This window comes from Vigna unguiculata, chromosome 9, assembly GCF_037176805.1.
Source record: "Vigna unguiculata cultivar grain cowpea cultivar isolate G323 ecotype 2 chromosome 9, ASM3717680v1, whole genome shotgun sequence".
NCBI lineage: Eukaryota > Viridiplantae > Streptophyta > Magnoliopsida > Fabales > Fabaceae > Vigna > Vigna unguiculata.
This window is the reverse complement of record NC_140800.1, coordinates 32,358,740-32,378,732: the sequence shown is the minus strand read 5'-3', so window position 1 is coordinate 32,378,732 and position 19,993 is coordinate 32,358,740. Positions and strand designations below refer to the sequence as shown.

The 19,993-nt window shown below is 35.8% G+C and overlaps 2 protein-coding genes across 2 annotated transcripts; both read left to right on the top strand.

Moving 5' to 3' along the window:
• Positions 1–8,134: 8,134 nt before the first annotated feature.
• On the top strand, positions 8,135–10,987 carry LOC114164207 (protein NETWORKED 4A-like). The gene is made up of 2 exons (XM_028048783.2): positions 8,135–8,297; positions 9,296–10,987. Exon 2 carries the CDS (start codon positions 9,314–9,316, stop codon positions 10,790–10,792), a length of 1,479 nt encoding a protein of 492 aa, XP_027904584.2. The 5' UTR covers positions 8,135–8,297; positions 9,296–9,313; the 3' UTR covers positions 10,793–10,987.
• A 1,368-nt stretch (positions 10,988–12,355) lies between these two features.
• LOC146883907 (uncharacterized) lies at positions 12,356–13,744 on the top strand. The gene has a single exon (XM_085666775.1). The coding sequence runs from the start codon at positions 12,356–12,358 to the stop codon at positions 13,742–13,744; it is 1,389 nt and encodes a 462-aa protein (XP_085522901.1).
• The last annotated feature ends 6,249 nt before the right edge of the window (positions 13,745–19,993 follow it).

Sequence of the window (19,993 nt, the reverse complement as noted above, 5' to 3'; positions counted from 1 at the left end):
CACAAATTCCTCTTCTCCCCTTTTTTTTTTCTTTCGTCTTAGTGTCTACCACTACTCCTATTTATACTATGCACCTAATCATTACATTTAGTTTATTTGGTTTGTAACACTGTTCAATTCTGTTTCTTTTTTTTCAAATTCTAGTCACCGTGGTTTGTTATGGATTAAGTTTTCATTTCATCTTTCTTCTTTCTTTAACATGTGATGTTACATGCATTTATTAGCTTATGAGCTCATCTCATGACGTAGGGTAATTGAACAGATAATGATGAAGGCTTTTTTTTTTCTTTTTTTTTTCTTTTCATTTTTATTTTTATTATTATTTTTTTTATAACCTAATATGTTCAGTTTACCTAACCATATTTAATTTCATACTTACGTAACTTAAGATATTAATTTTACGTTTCTTCTTTTTTTTTAAAGTATTCTTTTTATTAACATTCTAAAATATTTAATATATATATTTGTAATAATAATAATAATAATATATAATAAAATGCTTATAAAATAATACATTATTTATTGATTTATGGATGTTACATTAAAGCTTGTTAAACAATTTTAACAGGTAAGGGAAACTAGCTTAAATCTTGTGTTTTATGAGTGTTTGTGATTTTTAGTACTTCGCTTGTATTGATGGATCTGATATGGTGTGAATGTGAAGCCTACTTCTGTTTTGCCCAACTTGATTAAAAAGGCCCAAGGCCAGCCCACTTGTTCTTTTTTCAGAAAACCCTTTCAGTTTTTACCACTAAACCTTTACTCAACTTCTCTCATTCACAAAAAACAACTCACTCACTCTTGCTTTCCTTGAAACATAATCTGGGCTAGGGCCTTTGCGAAATCCTCCTCTGAGCTAACTGAACGTCCTTTCCTCCACGTAAGTCAAACTTCAAACTTCTGTTTTTCTCCTTTTGCAGTTCTATTGTGTTGGTTCAACTTTGGGATCTCCCTTAGAGCCTTATTTTTTGTCCACTTGTGTTCATGTTTTTCAGCTTCTTAGTATGTTTTGGAGTTACGGTGTTCCTCTCCACCTAGGACTCTCTCCTTATCAAGAGTAGTAGCAATTTCAAGGTAAGGGAAGCTAGGGTTTTAAAGCTTTTAAGTGTCTTGCATGTTTCTATTTTTGGTTCTGAATCTTGCTTAAAATGTTGTTTTGATGCCTGTCATTGTGTGAAAATAAACGGTATGTTGTTTTTAGATGAATTCCTGGCGTGCATGTGTGAGCAAGTCAAAATATGTTATTCTTGCCTAAACGTGGAACCTCTAGCCTTTGCTGGTGCGCGAGTTGTCGCTCAAGCGAAAATTCTCACCTAAGCGAGAAAGTCTAGCTTAAGTGAGAACTCACAGATGTGCACTGCACCCTCTATTTGAGTTCTCACTCAGGCGAGGAGATTCTAGCTTAAGCGAGGAGAACCTGTTGCTTGAGTGAGACCTCCTACCTTAAGCGATAATGGGGCATATTGGTTTTAATCCTCTGAGTTCATTTGTAGTTGGTTGAGTTTCTTTTAAAAGCATGAAATATGTGACTATGCATGTATAATGGGATGTTGTGGATTGTGTTTGATGTGTTTAGCATGAGATGATAATGTTATGAGATAATATGTGAATTACGTGTGGAAATTTCATGGAGAAATCCCTAGGGTCATAAATTTGTGTGTGTATGTGTGTGTGATGACTTAGGGATTCAAGTAAGGATGCATCCTGACACTCTAATGAATCAGTTAGACTCATTTAAAGTAGACTGGTTCAAGTGGTGAGAGTAGCTGGAGGTCCCAGTCTTTGGCAGGATAATGGCCTTAGATGATCATGGACTAACCTTGTGTGTTGTAGGTTGAAACCCATTGACAATGACTCTACAGAGCAATAGAGGCCACCACAAGTACAAGCAACCAGTGAATCTGATTTCATTACATGTATCTAGATAATTGAGTTAGAGGGTCTGTCATGGTTTGTTATCACATATTGCTTGTGTTTAATAATTTGCTTTCTTACTCATATGTTAAAACTTATTTTTTTTCTCTAGACCCTTTTCTTGTTTGTGTTATGTTTTCTTGTGATAGTTTCCTTTTTGCAATGATCACCAATGTTGGTGTGAGCAGATATGGAGACTCCTGGTGATCGTGCAGATGATGGAGATGCAGCTATTTAGACTAGGCTTATTTTTTATCACTCTTTTGAGCACCTTTTCGAACTACTTTTCTTTGGAATTCCTTACTCTATGAGCAATCTTTTGCTAAACTATTTTACATTTTAAGACAAGTTTATGGCACTCATCCGTGCCCTTGGTATTTCCTCTTCAATATATTTTTGGATAACTGTAATGGTGTTTATTCTTATATATTTTATGTCATTGCTCTATTTTATATTATAATTATAAGATGTTTTATTTATTAGAGTTATTATATTAAATGGGATGTCACAGTGAGTATGACTAGATGTATGTGACTCTAAATGAGCTAAAGAAATTCTCTCTATGAGGCTTCAATTTGAGTAATCTAACATTTGTTGAGCCTAAAATCATGAAATATATCATCATAAAGATTTTTTGAACTAAGTATTAGCTCAAGGAATATCAGATCTTACAAATAAAGCTCAAGGAGGAGTTTCTATGATCTGTCATGGGGTTGGGTTGCACTGATGGGGCAAGGGTGAGCAGAAAAGCTCAACTCGTCTGAAACCATCTAATTCGATTGAAGAATTATGTTTGCGGGTCGGGTTAAATGAATACGAGTTAGTTGGATAAAAACTAACGGGTTAATGTGGGTTTAAATGGTTGGGTACGGATTTAATTTAAAAACCTGTGGATATCCGACTTGATCCGTAAAGGAACATAAAATCCAAAGTTTAGGATTTTGTTGTTACCCTTTTGTCTTCTATCAGACTAGAAAACCCTAGATTCTCTCTTTCTAGCGGCTTCCTCTACAATTGCTTCCTCTCTGACTACTTCATTTCCATCTGCCATCTCTTTGCACAACCACGAGCAAACTCTGCAACTGCAGCGACGGTCACTAGGACGCGCAATGAACCATAATCATCGCGTCAGGTGTTCACCGGAGCTCCACCGTACAACCCAAACAACAAGCACGACTTCACTAGTGCAGATCCACCATGAACAACAATGTAAACACAAAACGACATTCACCACGAGCCACCGCGAGTGCAGATCTAAGAAACAATCTTCGCTAGAAATTGTGAGCCATCGTGGGCCACTGCGAGCCACCGCAGTTTCATGCACCCACCAAAAGCAATCACCTTTATTATCTTGTTGGTGTCATTTTTTTTCAAATGTAGCGTAACTATGGTGTTCTTTGGTTTTTTCTTTTTTTTTTGTGATTAATTTGAACGTCTGATAATAAAAAATATTCAACTTTATTATTGAGAATCAATTTTAGTCTTCTAAAAGTGCTTTCTGTTTTGGAGGAGATATAGATTTGCTGTTCTTGCTGTTTGATTTTGCTATAAGTTTCAAGTTTCATTTTGTTTTTTTTTTCTTGGAAGTTTCATGGTTTCTTGTAACTATTTTTTGAAAATTATTATTTTGTTTTTGCTAGATAAATTTCATCTCTTTTATTTTAAAACCTGAATGAACCCACCCAAATGAACCCGTATTCATACTAACCAACATTTTAATCGGTCAGAATGATTTTAAAATATGAAAAATGGATTATGTCGGATCAGACAGGTTGGACCTGAATCCCATCCAACCCGTCCGTTGCTCACCCCTAGATGGGGCACTGAGTGCCAATTTTGGAAACCCAAAACAGAAGCCACTGTCGAATTATCAAACTATCGGGCACTACCCTTTCACCTCCAATCGCCCGTTTACTGTCAAACTGGCGTTGGGCACTACTCAGTTTTTATGCATTGCATTCTCTTGGTAAAATGAAGATTCCTGCTTCGTTAACATCAAATTGAGCTGAAATTTTAACAACGAATCCTTGACACATAGTTCTTCACTTTGACGGTAATTAGTGGTCTATAATGAGAGAAGTGATTCTCATAAGGTTCACATAGATTAGGTTGTTGATAGCTTTCACATTTGTTGGTTATGTTGAATAATGAATGATTGATGCACAATGTTATCGTATGTTTTGGTATGATAAGTTTAGTTGTATAAAATAATTAATGAAAATGTGTATGATAAAGCATGTTGATGTATGATTGTGGGTATAAGGATCTTGTAAAAACATTTTGATACGATAATTTTAATTGGTTGAGATTGAAGAAATTTATGATAATGTGAGAGTATTCCCAAGAAGGGAATCCCATTAAATGCTTAAATATTTAGGGTGTGCATTGAGGATAAAATTATTACATCTTTGAAAATTATCCTGAACTCTACTAGTCATTCATACTCATATAGAGAAGGATGATTAGGTAGTTAGAGTGGTAGGAGGTCCTATCATGAGAACGACCATAGGGTTCTATGATAATAAAAAAGATTTACCTTGAATATGGTAGCTCGGGTAGGCGAGTTGTCCCACCACAAGTGCATAGCATTTCTAGTTCTACTCAAGTTGCACTTATCTAGATAAATTGAGTTTTTGAGAGTTTAATAAAGTACATGTGTGTAATCTTGATTGCTTGTGATAATTGTAATAAAATTTGTTATTTATGAGGTATGTTTGTTCTTTTATAGTTAGATTACCGTCTCCTGTTTGTTATTTGTATGTGTTGTGTTATTCTTTTCCAATGATCATCTTGTTGGTGTGATTAAATGGAGATGTAGGTGAAGAGGTACCTCTTGATGTTGAGGAGTCAGTTGCCTTGGTGGTTGAACAATGTTAAATCATGTTAGGTATAATTTTATAATAGAACTGTAGTATAGTAGTTTGAGAATGTGTATGTGTAATATTATTATAGTTTTATCTTGTAAAACTGTATTGATATATGATACACATTGGATTATTTGTCTTATGAATATTCATCATGAAATATTTTATTTTAGTAGTATTATGCTATTAAAATGGGATGTTATAGTAATATGATCATGCATTTAGCCATAGTTGATTATACCTCATAAGAAAATAATGTCAAATTATAGGTAAAACAAACTAATTAAAACAATTTAACTTACAATATTTTTACAAACCAAAGTTTAAATTTGACATTATCATTTTAAAGTTGGTTTAATAAACCAATTATTTTGCAAATTGAAGGTTTGTACTTAAACGTAAATTTGAAGAATGTAATTTAATTATTGTGATTTAAAATTAACTCTATTTCATAATTACATGCAAGTTAACTACATTTAATAACTATGTAAGTTAATACAGAAGAAAGTACATAATCCATCTTTGGACATAATTGATAATATCTATTTAATGATATAATTGTAGTTAAACATATAATCCATTATGCACCTCTACCATAACAATGCCAATTAGTACAATTATGGAAAACTAAAGATTTTTCATATAAAGTGTTTCATGTGAAATAAATGAAATTAAAAGGTAAAAAATTTGTGTTTTATAAATGTAATTTAAGAAATAAATTATTTAAAATAAAAAATAATAATTTGTATATGTTATTTATAATTAAATTTTTTAACAAGTTCTATTCTTGATTTGACAAAGTTTTAAAAAAATTAGTTTGTATTTACTTTAAGTTTAAACCAAAAAATATATATCATAAATTTCATATGAAAATTAAATATAATAAAAATTATGATACATAAAAAATGTGTTAGAACAAAACTTGTAATAGTATATATATATATATATATATACTTTTTTCTTGTAAAATAAATATTAAAAAAATAAATTCAAATTTTATATAAGTATAGAATTATATTAATAAAAATAATTATTCTTTATATCTTGATAATTTTATAAAAATATACTAATGCAAAATATTTAATTATTGTTTTTTATTTTATAAATCAATTACTTTATATTGAATCATTTTTTTCTAAATTAAAGTATATTCTTTCTTTTTAAATTTTAAAAAATGTTTATAAAATACATAATTTAATTTCTTTTTATCAAGGACATTTATCATAAATATTTTACTTATTTTCACTAACATTCCTTATTTAAACAATTTTACTTTTTAATCATTTACTTCATCTTATATTAATTGTACTACATCAAAATTAAATCCAAATTCTGATGACGTAATAATATGGAAAATTAAAATAACGATAGTAATTGGGCAATAAGGTACAGTGTAATAAGACTATTTTGTCGTTTATTTCATCGGTCAATCCCATCAGCTCTGGAAAATGTAATTGACATTGGAGGCCGAAAAAGAAAGAAAATTTACAAACGGGCCCACTGGGCCTCTCCGATAAGTACCCTCGACATTTTCGAAGTTCTATTTGTTTTATTTCCCGCCACAAATCTCATCCTTTCCCGGGCATCAAACAATGTGGGTCGGCAATGGCCCACATTTTAAGGACCAATTTTCTTGACGATGGTTTTAAGAACGGTGTCATTAATTAATAATTAACCCTATAGTTTTTAGTTGAATATTTAAACACTGTCCCGTTTTGCAAATAGAAAGAAAGATAGAAATGAAATACAATTATATTATTCGCTTATTAAAAATATAGCATTCTAATATTTTATTATAAAATAAGAGTAAGTTCGTTCCGTACCTTGTGAATTATGAAGGCAGAACAAATATTGGCTTATAGATGGATATAATTGGATAGATTGTGCTTTCAACATTTTTCTTAAAAAAACTTATTTATATATTTCCGTTAGGGTATTTTTAAATAACATTTTAAAAACTTTAGAGAACGTTAAAATAACTTTATCTTTTATTATTTGTTTTTTAACTGAACTGATAGACAATTTAATGAATTAAAACTACAATATATTTGAATAGATTTATATTTTAAAATTGAAAAAATTTTCTGGCAATTTTTTGTCTTTGTTAATATGTGATATATATATATATATATATATATATATATATATATATATATATATATAATAAAGGAAAAATAATAATAAAAGCCTCTTTGTACAACTTTTTAAGGGAAATATCTGTTTGATTGTTAATTTAGAAGATACTGATTTATTAGGTATATTACAAAGGCGAAAGAAAATTAATTTTTGGGGTGATATATTTGAATAAAACAAAATTATGTGAATTAATTATATATCTACTTTAGCTTATAAGTGTAAACTCAATATTTTAAGTTTATATACATTTTGTAAGAAATTATGAGTTTGAATTTAACTTATATATTAAAATATGTATTGACATGGTAAGAGAAACTCATTATGGAAAAAAATAATAATAAAGATATGTGTTAAATTTATATAGATATATCTTTTTTTGATTTTAATCTTTCTAAAAGTTATTACTTTTGAATTTAGGACATTCTTTTAATATTTTTTTAACGAGTTTATAATTATTTTAGCATACAAAGTAGAGAAATATTAACTAAAATGATAAGTAATATTTCAAATTAAAATAGCTACGTGGTTTTCAGACATGTAATTAACATATTATTATTTTTGTGAAAATAATATAATTATGTATAATTTGTTTAGTACATTATCAACAAAATCAACAACGATTTTTATTGTTTTTAATCTTATTTTTTATTCCATTCAATAAATTACTATTCACAATGTATTAAAAAATAAAAGTAAATTATTAAAGCAAAGTAGTTCAATTATCTCACTTACTCGAATTAAGTATACTGCTCCCAAAGTACATACTTAAAAATAATTTAATTACATTAACTCAAATAATTCTGCTTATAGTAATAAATAAAGGTAATGCATGTCAAGTTACGAGAAGTTAAAGCAGATACAAACACTTAAAAAATATATTTAAGTCAGTATTAGGAATAATGAAATTTAAATTTAACTTGTGCATCTCAATTTAATAGGGTTAATTTTTTCCCTTTGTTCAGCGTTCTGAAAAATAGTTTTTGTTTCATTAATTTGGATTATCTAGTCTTTAATAAACATACTCATGTGGTATTATGCAATGAGATAAAGATAGAAAGAGATTTGAAAATATTTAAACATAAAAAAAAATGGATTAGTTGAATGTGTGATGAGGTTGAACATCTAGGTCAACGTCAGTGTTGTTTGTTACCTACAGTGTTCGATTTTGAAAATAGATGGAATTGAAATTTGAGAAGGCGGGATAGATACCAGAAATTGAGGGGCCGTGTCTCTCTGTCACTCACTCACTCTCTCATCCCTTTTTCATTTCCGTCTCTTCTTCTCTGTCTTATAACCCAAAATTCATTCGCTTTTCTTATTTCTTCTCATACTTTTCTCTCTCCAATCTTCTCTCTTTCTCCGATCTCTCCGCCACTCGCTACGGTACGCTTCACTCAACTCCATACACATCTTCCTCCTGCCGATTGCTTTTTATATTCTTCTGCTTTTACAAATTCTTTCTCATTCTCAATTATTTCCGATTCATCCTAACTAACTCCTCATTGCTTACTTCATATTGTTTAACCGTCTCTTTTCAATTGATGTTTTTTTAAATCATGCTTAATTTTATGCCGTTTGCGTTTTCATTCGTGTGTGAGAGCCTTGTTAGTGTAAGTTAACTCTAGTTTGTTCCTATTGTGGAATTTGAGTCTGGATAACGTAGATCGTGGTTGATATTTGTAAATAAACTTTGACATACATTAATTATTTGTAAGGTAACATGTTCAGCAAGTTGTTTCTTGTGATTTTGTGACGCAAGGCTTAAAATTCAGATTGATTGTTGTGTGTGTTCTATGCATTATTTTGTACAATTGTAATAATAATGATATAATAATGATAATAATAATAATACACAGGTATACGAGTAGCAACATAGAAAACGTTCAGAACTGGACTAATAATAGTTAGGATGTAATTCTGTAATTTCCACTAGCAGTAATCATTTGTGAGATAAGTAATGGAATTGACCGTGGAAGGAAGAGAATTGGAAATTTGTATGCTCACATATTCCATTAAACACGGTTTTATGGAACATAGTATACCTCCTGTCAGTTTTGCTTTTGGAGGGTTCAGATTCAATCAAAGTATATCATCTATCTTGATTGAAGAAGAGTTTTGAAATTTCAATGAATAATTGGATTTTTGCCGTAGTTTAATTTTTAAGATATTGTTTTATATCTAATTCATATCTATGGAAAAGAAAGAAAAAAAAAACGGTGATAGCTGATTATTGCGTGGTTTTGCAGTCCAGATTTATTATTCATGTTGTATCGATTTCTTCTCAAAATTTCTGTTGTCTGACAGATTTATTCCTTGCCGTTTGTTGATTGCTGACTATTGGAATGATAATTCATATATATTTCGTTTTTCTTCGAGTGCAGTATTGATTTTAACCTCAGATGGAGAACCCTGAAAATTCTAGTGTAGGTTTCGATGATCAAGAGAATGTATCGGGGACACCATACTATACTCCCTATCCGAAACACTTGTTGCTGAAATCTGGCCTTCAACCAGTCAATATAGAGTTTTCTTCCCCTAGCTCTGGTGGTGATAGTTCTGTGGCTTCTATGAAAGAGGGCTCTAGATCACCTTCCTCTTCGTCCTCATCATCTTCAGATTCAGAGCAACAAATTCTAATAGTTGGGGAGGAAAAAGCCGATGAGATATCCTGGGAGACTGAGAGTAGAAGTTATGATGAATTGCTTAAAGCATTCCTAAAAAATGAGGAAGAGCTGAAAATTTCCAACTGTAAACTTAAGCTCTCAGAAGAAGAGATTGACAAGTTGAAAATTCAAATTGAAAAAAGTGAGGGTCAGCTTAATAATGCATTGGTAGAATCAGAAGTAAAAGATGAAAATCTTAAGTATGAAAAAGGACGGGTGCTGGAGTTGCAGAAAAAGACCGTTGATTTGGAAACACATGTTTCAGATTGCAGCATCAAAATTGAGAAGTTGGTCGCACAGCTAAAGCTTGCTGAAGAACACCTTAAGATATCATATGATGAAATTGCTAGATTAAAAGAGGAACTTAATATCAGCACATCTGGTACTCGGGAGCTGCAAGGTCAGCTTGAAGTAACACAGCAAAATGTGGTGACATTAGAATGCCAACTTGATTCAGAGAGAAAGCAGATGCGGGACTTAGAAGACAGGCTTACATGGTACAAAGATAATGAAACCAATAATGAACTTGAGGTGCAGAAATTGAAGGCTCAAATGCTTGAAGCCGAAGCACACTTCTCATCGGTGAAAAATCAGTTGCATTCTGATGTTGCACGTTTATCAGAGGAGAACATACAGCTGGGCTCTAGACTTGAGGAATATGAATCTAGAAGCCACATGTTAGAAAACAAATCAAGACAAGTTGAAGCTGAAAGATTGAAAATAGAAGAGCAGTTTGTTTCCCAACAAACGGTTCTGCAAGGTGAAATCAGTTGTTTGAAGGAAGAACTTAATCAGAGAAGACACGATCATGAAGCTGTGAATAGGGAATTTGACCAGCACAAGCAGAAGTATGATATGGTCATGACTGAAAAAGATGAGGCCAACGCAAAGATTCATAACCTTATGGCTGAGACAAGACATCGCGACAATCATATTGCTAACCTGGAAAGAGAGTTAATCCAGCTACGCGAACAAAAGGCTGAGCTGATGAGAGGATCTGCTGCTACACTGAATGTGGTAAATGAGTTGAAACTAAAAGTTGATGAGCTTGAGAAAGAGGTGACTCGGCAGAATTCTGTGATCTCTGACAGGGCTGAGGAGAAGAGGGAGGCCATCCGGCAACTATGCTTTTCAATTGAGCACTACAGGAGTGGATATAAAGAACTTCTTCAAGCATTTGCTGGGCAAAAGCGTCATGCCGTTACAGCTTCCTAAATTTACGTTCACCCATGTCTCCTCATTTTAGTTTTTTTTTTTGCTGTAGATCTTTGCGTACTATAAATTTTGTTTGCAGTTCTCTTATTCTTGTTGAGCATCATTACAGAATATTGTTTTCCTATCGAATTAGGTCAAACACTTACATTGGTAGTTGATGTTGATGAAATCACTATGTTCATTTCTTTTCTTGTAGTCTTGGATTCTGCTGTTGGTTTGGTAGATGACATGATTTCTCTATTTTCATTTCTAGTTATCTTTTGGGTGTGAAAAGAAATTATATACAGGGTAGGATAATGTTCTGGGGTGTGAAAAAGAGAAGAGAGACAAAAAGGAGATATAGCGTGTGTTTGGTTTTGGTTGTGCTTTCACGACGTGCACGCTTTGGGAGAAAGACGAGGGAAGGAGCCGCAGTCGCAGTCATGGAATGAATAGAAAATGCTGATTTTGCGTATTTAGTTGAGGTGCTGCTAGACCATTTAGCAGAGATATCTTTACGGTTTTTATTCTACATTACCTGTAGATGATCATATCTTTGGGTGCATTATTAACTATTTTCATACAATATTATTTCATTTAAATTTGGATAATATTTTATATTTAATTATTTTAAAGATTACTTCATTATTTATGGGACACTGTCCACTGAAGTCGAGTAGGATATTTATAAATTGTAAAACTTTCCTCTAAGGTATATAATATAGTTATATATTTAAAATTTGATTTTAAGATCATTAATTAAATTAAAACAATTTTGGGTCAAATTCTTTGACGCACTCGTTTAGCAGTAGAATGCAATTAGACTTTATTGAGTAAATTCTCTTTTAAGTTTATTTTTAGTCTGTTTTCTAAATTAATTCAAAATGTTTGAAACCAAGTTTAAAAAATTAAATAAAGTGATAGATATTTTAAAAAATCAAAGTAAGAGCACTAATGGTCTATGTATACTGTACACATACATATTTATTCCTTTACCGATTTGTGATAGTTTTTTTTTGTACATATATTTTTTTACTGGGAATTAAACGTAACTGTCGTTATTTTAAAAATATTTATTGTGTTGAAATTTAATATATACTGTACTAGGCCAGAGGGAGTCGGTTTCAGACCGAGAGGACAAGTGGGTTTTGTGTCGGTTCGGTAGGGTACTGAGGGAGAATATTAATCTAGTTAGTTTCGTATATGGTGATGTTTGTAGGAGTTAATAAGGTGGTTATTATACTTTCAGATATTTTAGGAGTAGAAGATAATTTCATTTTTTGAGGTTGTTGTTATATTTAGAGATATATTAGGAGTAGAAGATGATTTCCTTTTGGTTATTATTTTGTATATCTTGGATTTTCAATATTTTGTAACTAATTATGATATAAATAAGAAAGTTACTCCCATGGGCAAGGGATGAGAGTTTTTTGGCCTAAGCAAGTCACAAAAACTTTCTTTTTGTTTTGGTGAAGAATCATCTAATATTTTTCTGAACCAGAACATTGGTGCCCACCGTGGGGTTCGGTAAAACTCGATCCTTACCCCATCAGAATAATAAACAACAAAAAGACGAATTTGAGGATGAACAGAGGCAGAGGAGCGACGCGTGAAGGACCTACCAGGCAGCAGATAATGCAAAGCATACTGGAGCTACAACGACAGAATGAGGAAATCAGACTGAAGGCGGAGGCTGATCAGGCTCAGCTAGAAAAGGAGAGAGAAGAAACTTGTAAGAAGGCAAAAGAAGATTTACAGGCTCTAAGGGAAGAGGCTTTGGGAGAAAGAGAAAGATTGCGGAAAGATGCTGAAGAAACACATCAGCGATTAGAAGAGGCACTTCGGCAACAAGAACAGCTACGGAAGGAAAACGAAGATATGCAAAGCCGATTGGAGGCCACCAGGGTCGGTTTCCGATATGCATGTCGGTTGAACCCCGATGTGGGTGATGCCAGTCCTCTGGCAGATTCGATTATGGAAGAGCCAATTCCACAAAATTTCGTAATTCCAAAAATCACGCCTTTCACAGAGAATTCTGATCCCGAGTTACATTTAAAAGCGTTCCAGGCTCGGATGATGATATCGGGGGGTAATGACGCAATACGTTGTAAAATGTTTGTGGGTATGCTAGCCGAGATTGCCCTAGAATGGTTTAACACTATACCGAGTTCTTCGATCAACTCGTTTAATGATTTCAAACGTCTTTTGCTGGAGAGATTTTCAGCCAACAGGGCCAAACCAGTGGAGATGGCAGACATGTTTGATATAAGGCAGACCACCGAAGAGACGCTAAAGCAGTTCCTTAATCGATTCACCAATATTAGTATGAGGCTAATAGATCCTAACGAGGGTTTGCTCGTCAAAGCCTTCGTGAAAGGACTTCGAGCCAGTTCGTTCGGTGAATCCTTGTACCGATATCCTCCGAGGAACTTAACGGAGATTAGGCAAAGGGCAGCTGTGGAGATTGAGACCGAGGAGGCCATGCGTCATAAAAAAGCAGGGGACAAAAGACCGTTGGCTCATTCCAGGAGTGAACGAGATATGAGAACTTATCGAAGAGAAAGAACTCCACCCCGGACGAAGTCGGATCGACGTTTCGTCCCTTATGTCGCACAACGAAGGACCGAGTATCGACGAGTTCAGAAAACCCCAAATTTTAAGGTGGCTCTCGCCCAAATACTGGAGGATGCGGAAATAGCAAAACATTTGCGCTATCCTAACATCGCGGGGAAGGCACTCAACAATAGACTGGATGCTTGGTGTGAGTTTCATCAAGCTAGAGGTCATGACACAAATTCGTGTTATGCTTTAAATCATCAGCTTTCTATCTTAGCAGACAGGGGACTTCTGGAGAAATTCATGAAATCGGATGCATACGCGAAACCATCTGAAACTGGCATGGTTCCCGATTTACATGAGACACCTGTCCTGGGGGATTTTAATATGATAGCAGGAGGTTTTGCGGGAGGATGACAGACCAGCTCGGCTAGGAAGCGATATGTAAGGAGTGTCATGACTACAGCCACGATTGACAGGCCGAGAAAAGTTCCAGATATACTATTTTCAAGTGATGATTTAAAAGGAGTAATCCCACATGAAGATGATCCCATAGTCTTGTTTGTGATTATGATGGGAAGGAATGTTCATAGGGTGCTAATTGATCAGGGGAGTTCTGCCGATGTGATGTTTTGGAGCACCTTCATACGGTTACAAATACCGATGGACCAGTTAAAGCCATTTGACGGAGTGCTTGTGGGTTTCTCAGGAGATCAGGTGGAGGTTAAAGGGTATGTTGATCTTCGAACGACCTTTAGGGACAAAGAAGATGCAAAAACTATATTTATACGGTATATAGTTGTCAACGCTCCTTCATCATACAATTTACTGTTGGGAAGGCCTTCTCTCAATAAATTGGGGGCTGTAGTATCGACAGTGCACTTGAAGATGAAGTTTCCTTCTGATGAGGGAAAGGTGCTCACTTTATCCGTAAATCAGGAGACCGCTTGTAAATGTTATGAAGACAGTCTAAGGTTAAGGAGGAAAGTAGCATATTCAGTGAGCACAACGGAGGTAGTCGTAGATCCCGAGTTAGATCCTAGACTAGTACACCCTGAAAGAAGGCCTCAGCCTGTAGGAAAGGTGAAGGAGGTGCTTGTAGAGGGGAAGAAGTTAAAAATTGGAGGCGATCTGAGTTTAGAGCAAGAACAACAGCTTATACAGGTGCTGAAGAAAAACCTTTCTTCATTCGCTTAGAGTGTAACGGATATGTCGGGGATTGATCCCGATTTTTTATGTCACAAGCTTAACATTAACCCTTTGGCTAAACCTAAAGTTCAGAAGCGTAGACGGCTGAGTGGAGACCGTGCCCAGGCAGCTACTGAGGAGATATATAAATTATTAAAGGTAGCTCATATACGGGAGATACAGTATCCGACTTGGTTAGCAAATGTGGTGATGGTGAAAAAGTCTAATGGAAAGTGGAGGATGTGCGTGGATTTCATGAATTTGAATAATGCCTGCCCAAAGGATTCGTATCCTTTGCCTAGCATAGATGCCCTGGTTGATAGTGCATCGGGCTGTGCTTTGTTAAGTTTTTTGGATGCTTATTCAGGCTATAATCAGATCAAGATGCACTCATCAGATGAAGATAAGACGACGTTTATGGGAGGAACGACTAATTACTGTTATCGGGTAATGCCGTTTGGGTTAAAAAACGCAGGAGCTACTTATCAAAGGTTAATGGACCGAATTTTGGCGTCCATGTTGGGGAGAAATGTCCATGCGTATGTGGATGATATGGTGGTCACTTCGGTAGAGGAGAAGAAGCATAAGGAAGATCTGGAGGAATTATTTGTTACAATCAACAAATACAGACTTAAGCTTAATCCCGAGAAGTGTGTTTTTAGGGTTAAAGCAGGAAAGTTTCTGGGTTTCTTGCTTATCGAGAGGGGGATAAAAGCTAATCCTGATAAATGTGCAGCCATTATAAACATGAGGAGTCCAAGTAATGTAAAAGAGGTACAAAGACTGACGGGAAGGATGGCGGCCTTGTCCCGTTTTCTTGCTAAAAGTGGGGATCGGGGTTTTCCTTACTTCCAATGCTTGAAGAAGAATGAAAGGTTCCAATGGACTGATCAGTGTGAGGAAGTTTTCCAAAAATTGAAAGAGTATCTGAGCAAACCACCAGTATTGTGTAAGCTTGAAAAAAGCGCTGAACTATCATTGTATATATCGGTAACCGAACATGCAATCAGCTCGGTATTAGTCCGAAAAAGCGATGGGGAGTAGAAACCGGTATACTTCGTAAGTAAAGTGCTTCATGGTGCTGAGGTGAGATATCCCACTATAGAGAAAGCCGCATTGGCTATAGTAGTGTCCGCTCGGCGTTTGAGACATTATTTTCAGAATCATAGTGTCAAGGTGATGACGGATCTTCCGATTAGATACATATTACAAAAACTTGATATATCGGGCAGGTTGGTTAAATGGGCAATAAAGCTCTCAGAGTATGGAATACAATATGAATCGCGAGGACCGATCAAGGCTCAGTTTTTGGCTGATTTTGTGGTGGAGTTATCTGAACCACCTGTTGCGAATCAGAGCGTAAGGGAAATAATGTGGATCTTATCGGTGGATGGGGCTTCTAATTTAAGAGGTAGTGGTGCTGGTATAGTTTTGGAAGGGCCAGAAGGGGTATTAATCGAACAATCGTTGAGGTTTGCTTTCAAAGCCAGTAATAATCAAGCAGAATATGAAGCTTTAATAGCATGTATGCTTTTGGCCAAAGAGATGGGAATCACTAGGTTGTTGGTCAAAAGTGATTCCGCATTAGTAGCAGGTCAGGTGACTGGAGAATTTCAAGGTCGTGACCCACAGTTGGCCAAATATTTAGAAGTCGTCCAATCTGTTGCGAAGAATTTTGTTCTCTTTGAATTTGTGCATGTTCCGAGGGAGCAAAATTGCCGAGCTGATTTGTTATCCAAGTTGGCTAGTTGTTCGAAACCGAGGCAGCATAAGTCGGTGATAAGGGAAACGTTAGTAGTTCCTCAGGTGGATACGCGGGAGAAGCATCAGGTTTTGGAGATTTTGACAACTGAAGAATCTTGGATGACACCTTTAAAAAGCTATCTTGCAGATGGCAAATTACCTGAGGATTCTAATGAGTCACAGAAAATAAAGAAACATTCAAGCCAGTATACGCTGATAGATGGTCATTTATTTAGGTATGGATATTCCAGACCTTTGATGATTTGTGTAGGAAGGAGGGAGGCATCTCGACTCATGGCCGAACTTCATGAGGGCATTTGTGGGAGTCATGTTGGGGGCAGAGCATTGATGCTACGAATAATCCGAGGAGGGTTATTTTGGCCCACTATGAAGAACGACTGCGTGGAGTATGTCAGAAAATGTGAATTATGTCAGAAACATGCCGATTGGAGTCGTGCTCCGCCAGAGGTGCTGCACTCTATTAATGCACCTTGGCCTTTTCACACTTGGGGAATAGATATTTTGGGACTGTTTCCTAAAGCGGTGAGACAATTCAAGTTTTTTATCGTAGTTGTAGAGTATTTTACAAAGTGGATTGAAGCCGAGCCGGTTGCTGTTATCTCGGGTGGTCGAATTCGAGAATTTATTTGGAAGAATATAATATGTCAATTTGGTGTTCCACGTCGAATTATTTCGGACAATGGAACTCAGTTTGCATGTTCACAGGTGAGGCAATTGTGTGAGGAAGTCGAGATTAAACAGGTTTTCTCTTCGGTGGAGCATCCTCAAACGAATGGGCAAGCAGAAGCGGCCAATAAGGTGATACTGAGGGGTGTGAAGCGAAGATTAGTGGCAGCAAAGGGAGAATGGCCAAATGAGATACATCGAGTGTTGTGGGCATACCACACCACTCCCTAGACGTTTACCCGAGAGACTCCCTTTGCTTTGGTGTATGGTACCGACGCAATGATCCCTATAGAGGTTATGGAGAACACTGGAAGAGTGAGATTGTTTGATGAGGAGATTTCTGAAGTTGGCTTGCGGGCAAACCTTGATGTTATAGATGAGGTTAGGGATTTGGCTCAGATTTCTAATGAAGCAATGAAGAGAAGGTTAGAGAGAAGTTACAAGACTAAGGTAGTACCTCGGGGGTTCCAGGCACAAGATCAGGTATTAAGGAAAGCACAGTTAATTCAGATGGATAGCAAGTTGGCGTCGAAGTGGACTGGGCCTTATTGTGTTAAGCAAGTATTGGGAGAAGGAGCTTATAAGTTAGAGACATTAGAGGGGAAGGAGATCCCGCGAACATGGAATGCGGCTAATTTGCGTTTTTATTTTAGTTGATATTTTGGCTAAGTTGTTTTGTTTTTGTAAAGATATTTTTTCTTGATTTTTAATACTACAGTATTTCAGTCCTACATGTTCTATTCCGAGCCTATGTGCTTGAGGTTAAAAGAACCTATGAGTTCTATTCCGAGCCTATGTGCTTGAGGTTAAAAGAACCTATAAGTTCTATTCCGAGCCTTTGTGCTTGAGGTTAAAAGAACCTATGAGTTCTATTCCGAGCCTATGTGCTTGAGGTTAAAAGAACCTATGAGTTCTATTCCGAGCCTATGTGCTTGAAGAAAAAGAACCTATGAGTTCTATTCCGAGCTTATATGCTTGAGGTTAAAAGAACCTATGAGTTCTATTCTGAGCCTATGTGCTTGAGGTTAAAAGAACCTATGAGTTCTATTCCGAGCCTATGTGCTTGAAGAAAAAGAACCTATGAGTTCTATTCCGAGCTTATACGCTTGAGGTTAGAAGAACCTATGAGTTCTATTCCGAGCCTATGTGCTCGAGGTTAAAAGAATATATGCGATCTACTCCGAGCCTGAGAGCTCGGTTCATAAACGAGTTATTATTTGCTTTAGTTTGATGTTTGCAAGATTGAGAGCTCGGTTCATAAACGAGTTGTTATTTGCTTTGGTTTGGATGTTTGCAGGATTGAGAGCTCGGTTCATAAACGAGTTATTATTTGCTTTAATTTGATGTTTGCAGGATTGAGAGCTCGGTTCATAAACGAGTTATTATTTGCTTTAGTTTGAATTTTTGCAGGATTGAGAGCTCGGTTCATAAACGAGTTATTATTTGCTTTAGTTTGATGTTTGCAGGATTGAGAGCTTGGTTCATAAACGAGTTATTATTTGCTTTAGTTTGATTTTTGCAGGATTGAGAGCTCGGTTCATAAACGAGTTATTATTTGCTTTAGTTTGAATGTTTGCAGACTTGAAAGTTCAGTTTGTGAATAAGTTATTATTTGCTTTAAAGTCAATGTTACGAGTTGGAGGGATTATCTAGTTGATTAAATTTTTATATGTAAGCTACGTGAGAAGAGGGAAAGAATTTTATAGTCAAATAGGGGAAAGTAAGACTAAATATTAAAACATAATGTTTCAAGCAATAACAAGGAAGTAAAAGTAGCAAAGCAATAAGTTCGAAGGGCGAAATAAGAATGGAAAGACTAGAAGGGAAAAAATGAAGATGTTTAATCGTCAGTGTCCACCAGTTGTCCATCAACCACCGACTTGGAGATATCCGCTGGAGATAAGTCTGCATCTGGGTAAAGAACTCGGACTTGTTCAAGGGCCAGTTGGAATCCCATGTTTAGGGAGGAACCGATCTGATCTTTGAGAAGTTCTGAGTTGTGGAGAAGATCCTTCTCTTTAAGAATCCAACTTTCCTTCTCGGCTTCAAGGGTTCTCAGCTGGTTCTGCAGATCGGCAAGCAATTCATCCTTTCTTTTTACTTTATTGGTTAGTTTTGTGACTTCGTTGGTTAAGCGGGAGGTTTCGGTTTTGGAAAGTATCAAGGCTTGATCTTTCTGCTCTAGGTCAAGGGATTTCTGAGTGGATTGGAGGCTAAACTGGTCCATCAGCATGAGGCTAGATGCCTCGGCCTTATGGAGATCAGCCAGGAGGCTTTCATGAAGAGTTTGGAGGTCTTGGGCTCTTAGCAAGCTGATGTCGTGGCGGAGGTAGTTGTGCTTCCGGCTATGTTGGGAATGAAGGAATTGGGGATGCCAGAAGCTTAACTCAGTATCGTCTGCGGTGTGGAGAGGGGCCACTTGAGTTTGGGAGGTTGAATGTTGGGAGGTGGTTTCGATGACTCTTTTACCTCGGGCTCTGAATTTTCGGGTTAGGGGTTCGAGGTCAGGCTCGGAAGTCTCTTCGTGGAGTTCAATACGGGGAGGGGGAGCTGAAGGACTTGCGCCAGGGGTGGAAGTTTTTTTATTTTTAAGCTGACGAGCTCGTTTCAGCATATCTTCGTGGGACATCGCCATTAGGTTCTCTGCAAAAATAAATAGAGTCGGTTAAAAGGAGAGAGTCAGTATTAAGTATGTTATAATAAGAGGACGGTTGTAAAGTAAGTACCGATGTGAAATTTTAGATCCACCACTCGGAATTCCAGCTCTAATAGTTTTCGGGTATCAAAAATAACATCCAGTTGTTCCAGCATCAGGCAGTCTTTTTTCTCGGAGGGGTCCAGGTCTTCTAATTGCCGAGGGGATTGAAGGTTAGGTGATTGACACCAATACAAGGGGAAGCCTTCTAGAAGGGAAGGACTGTGGTCAGAAGCAACTATCTTTATGAAGATACCTTTGAAACCCTTGTAAGAAGAGTTGTATAGGGTTAGAAGGGCTCGACCACTAACTCCACTGAGAGAGGCTAGTAGTTGTTTGTGAGGGGCTCGTAA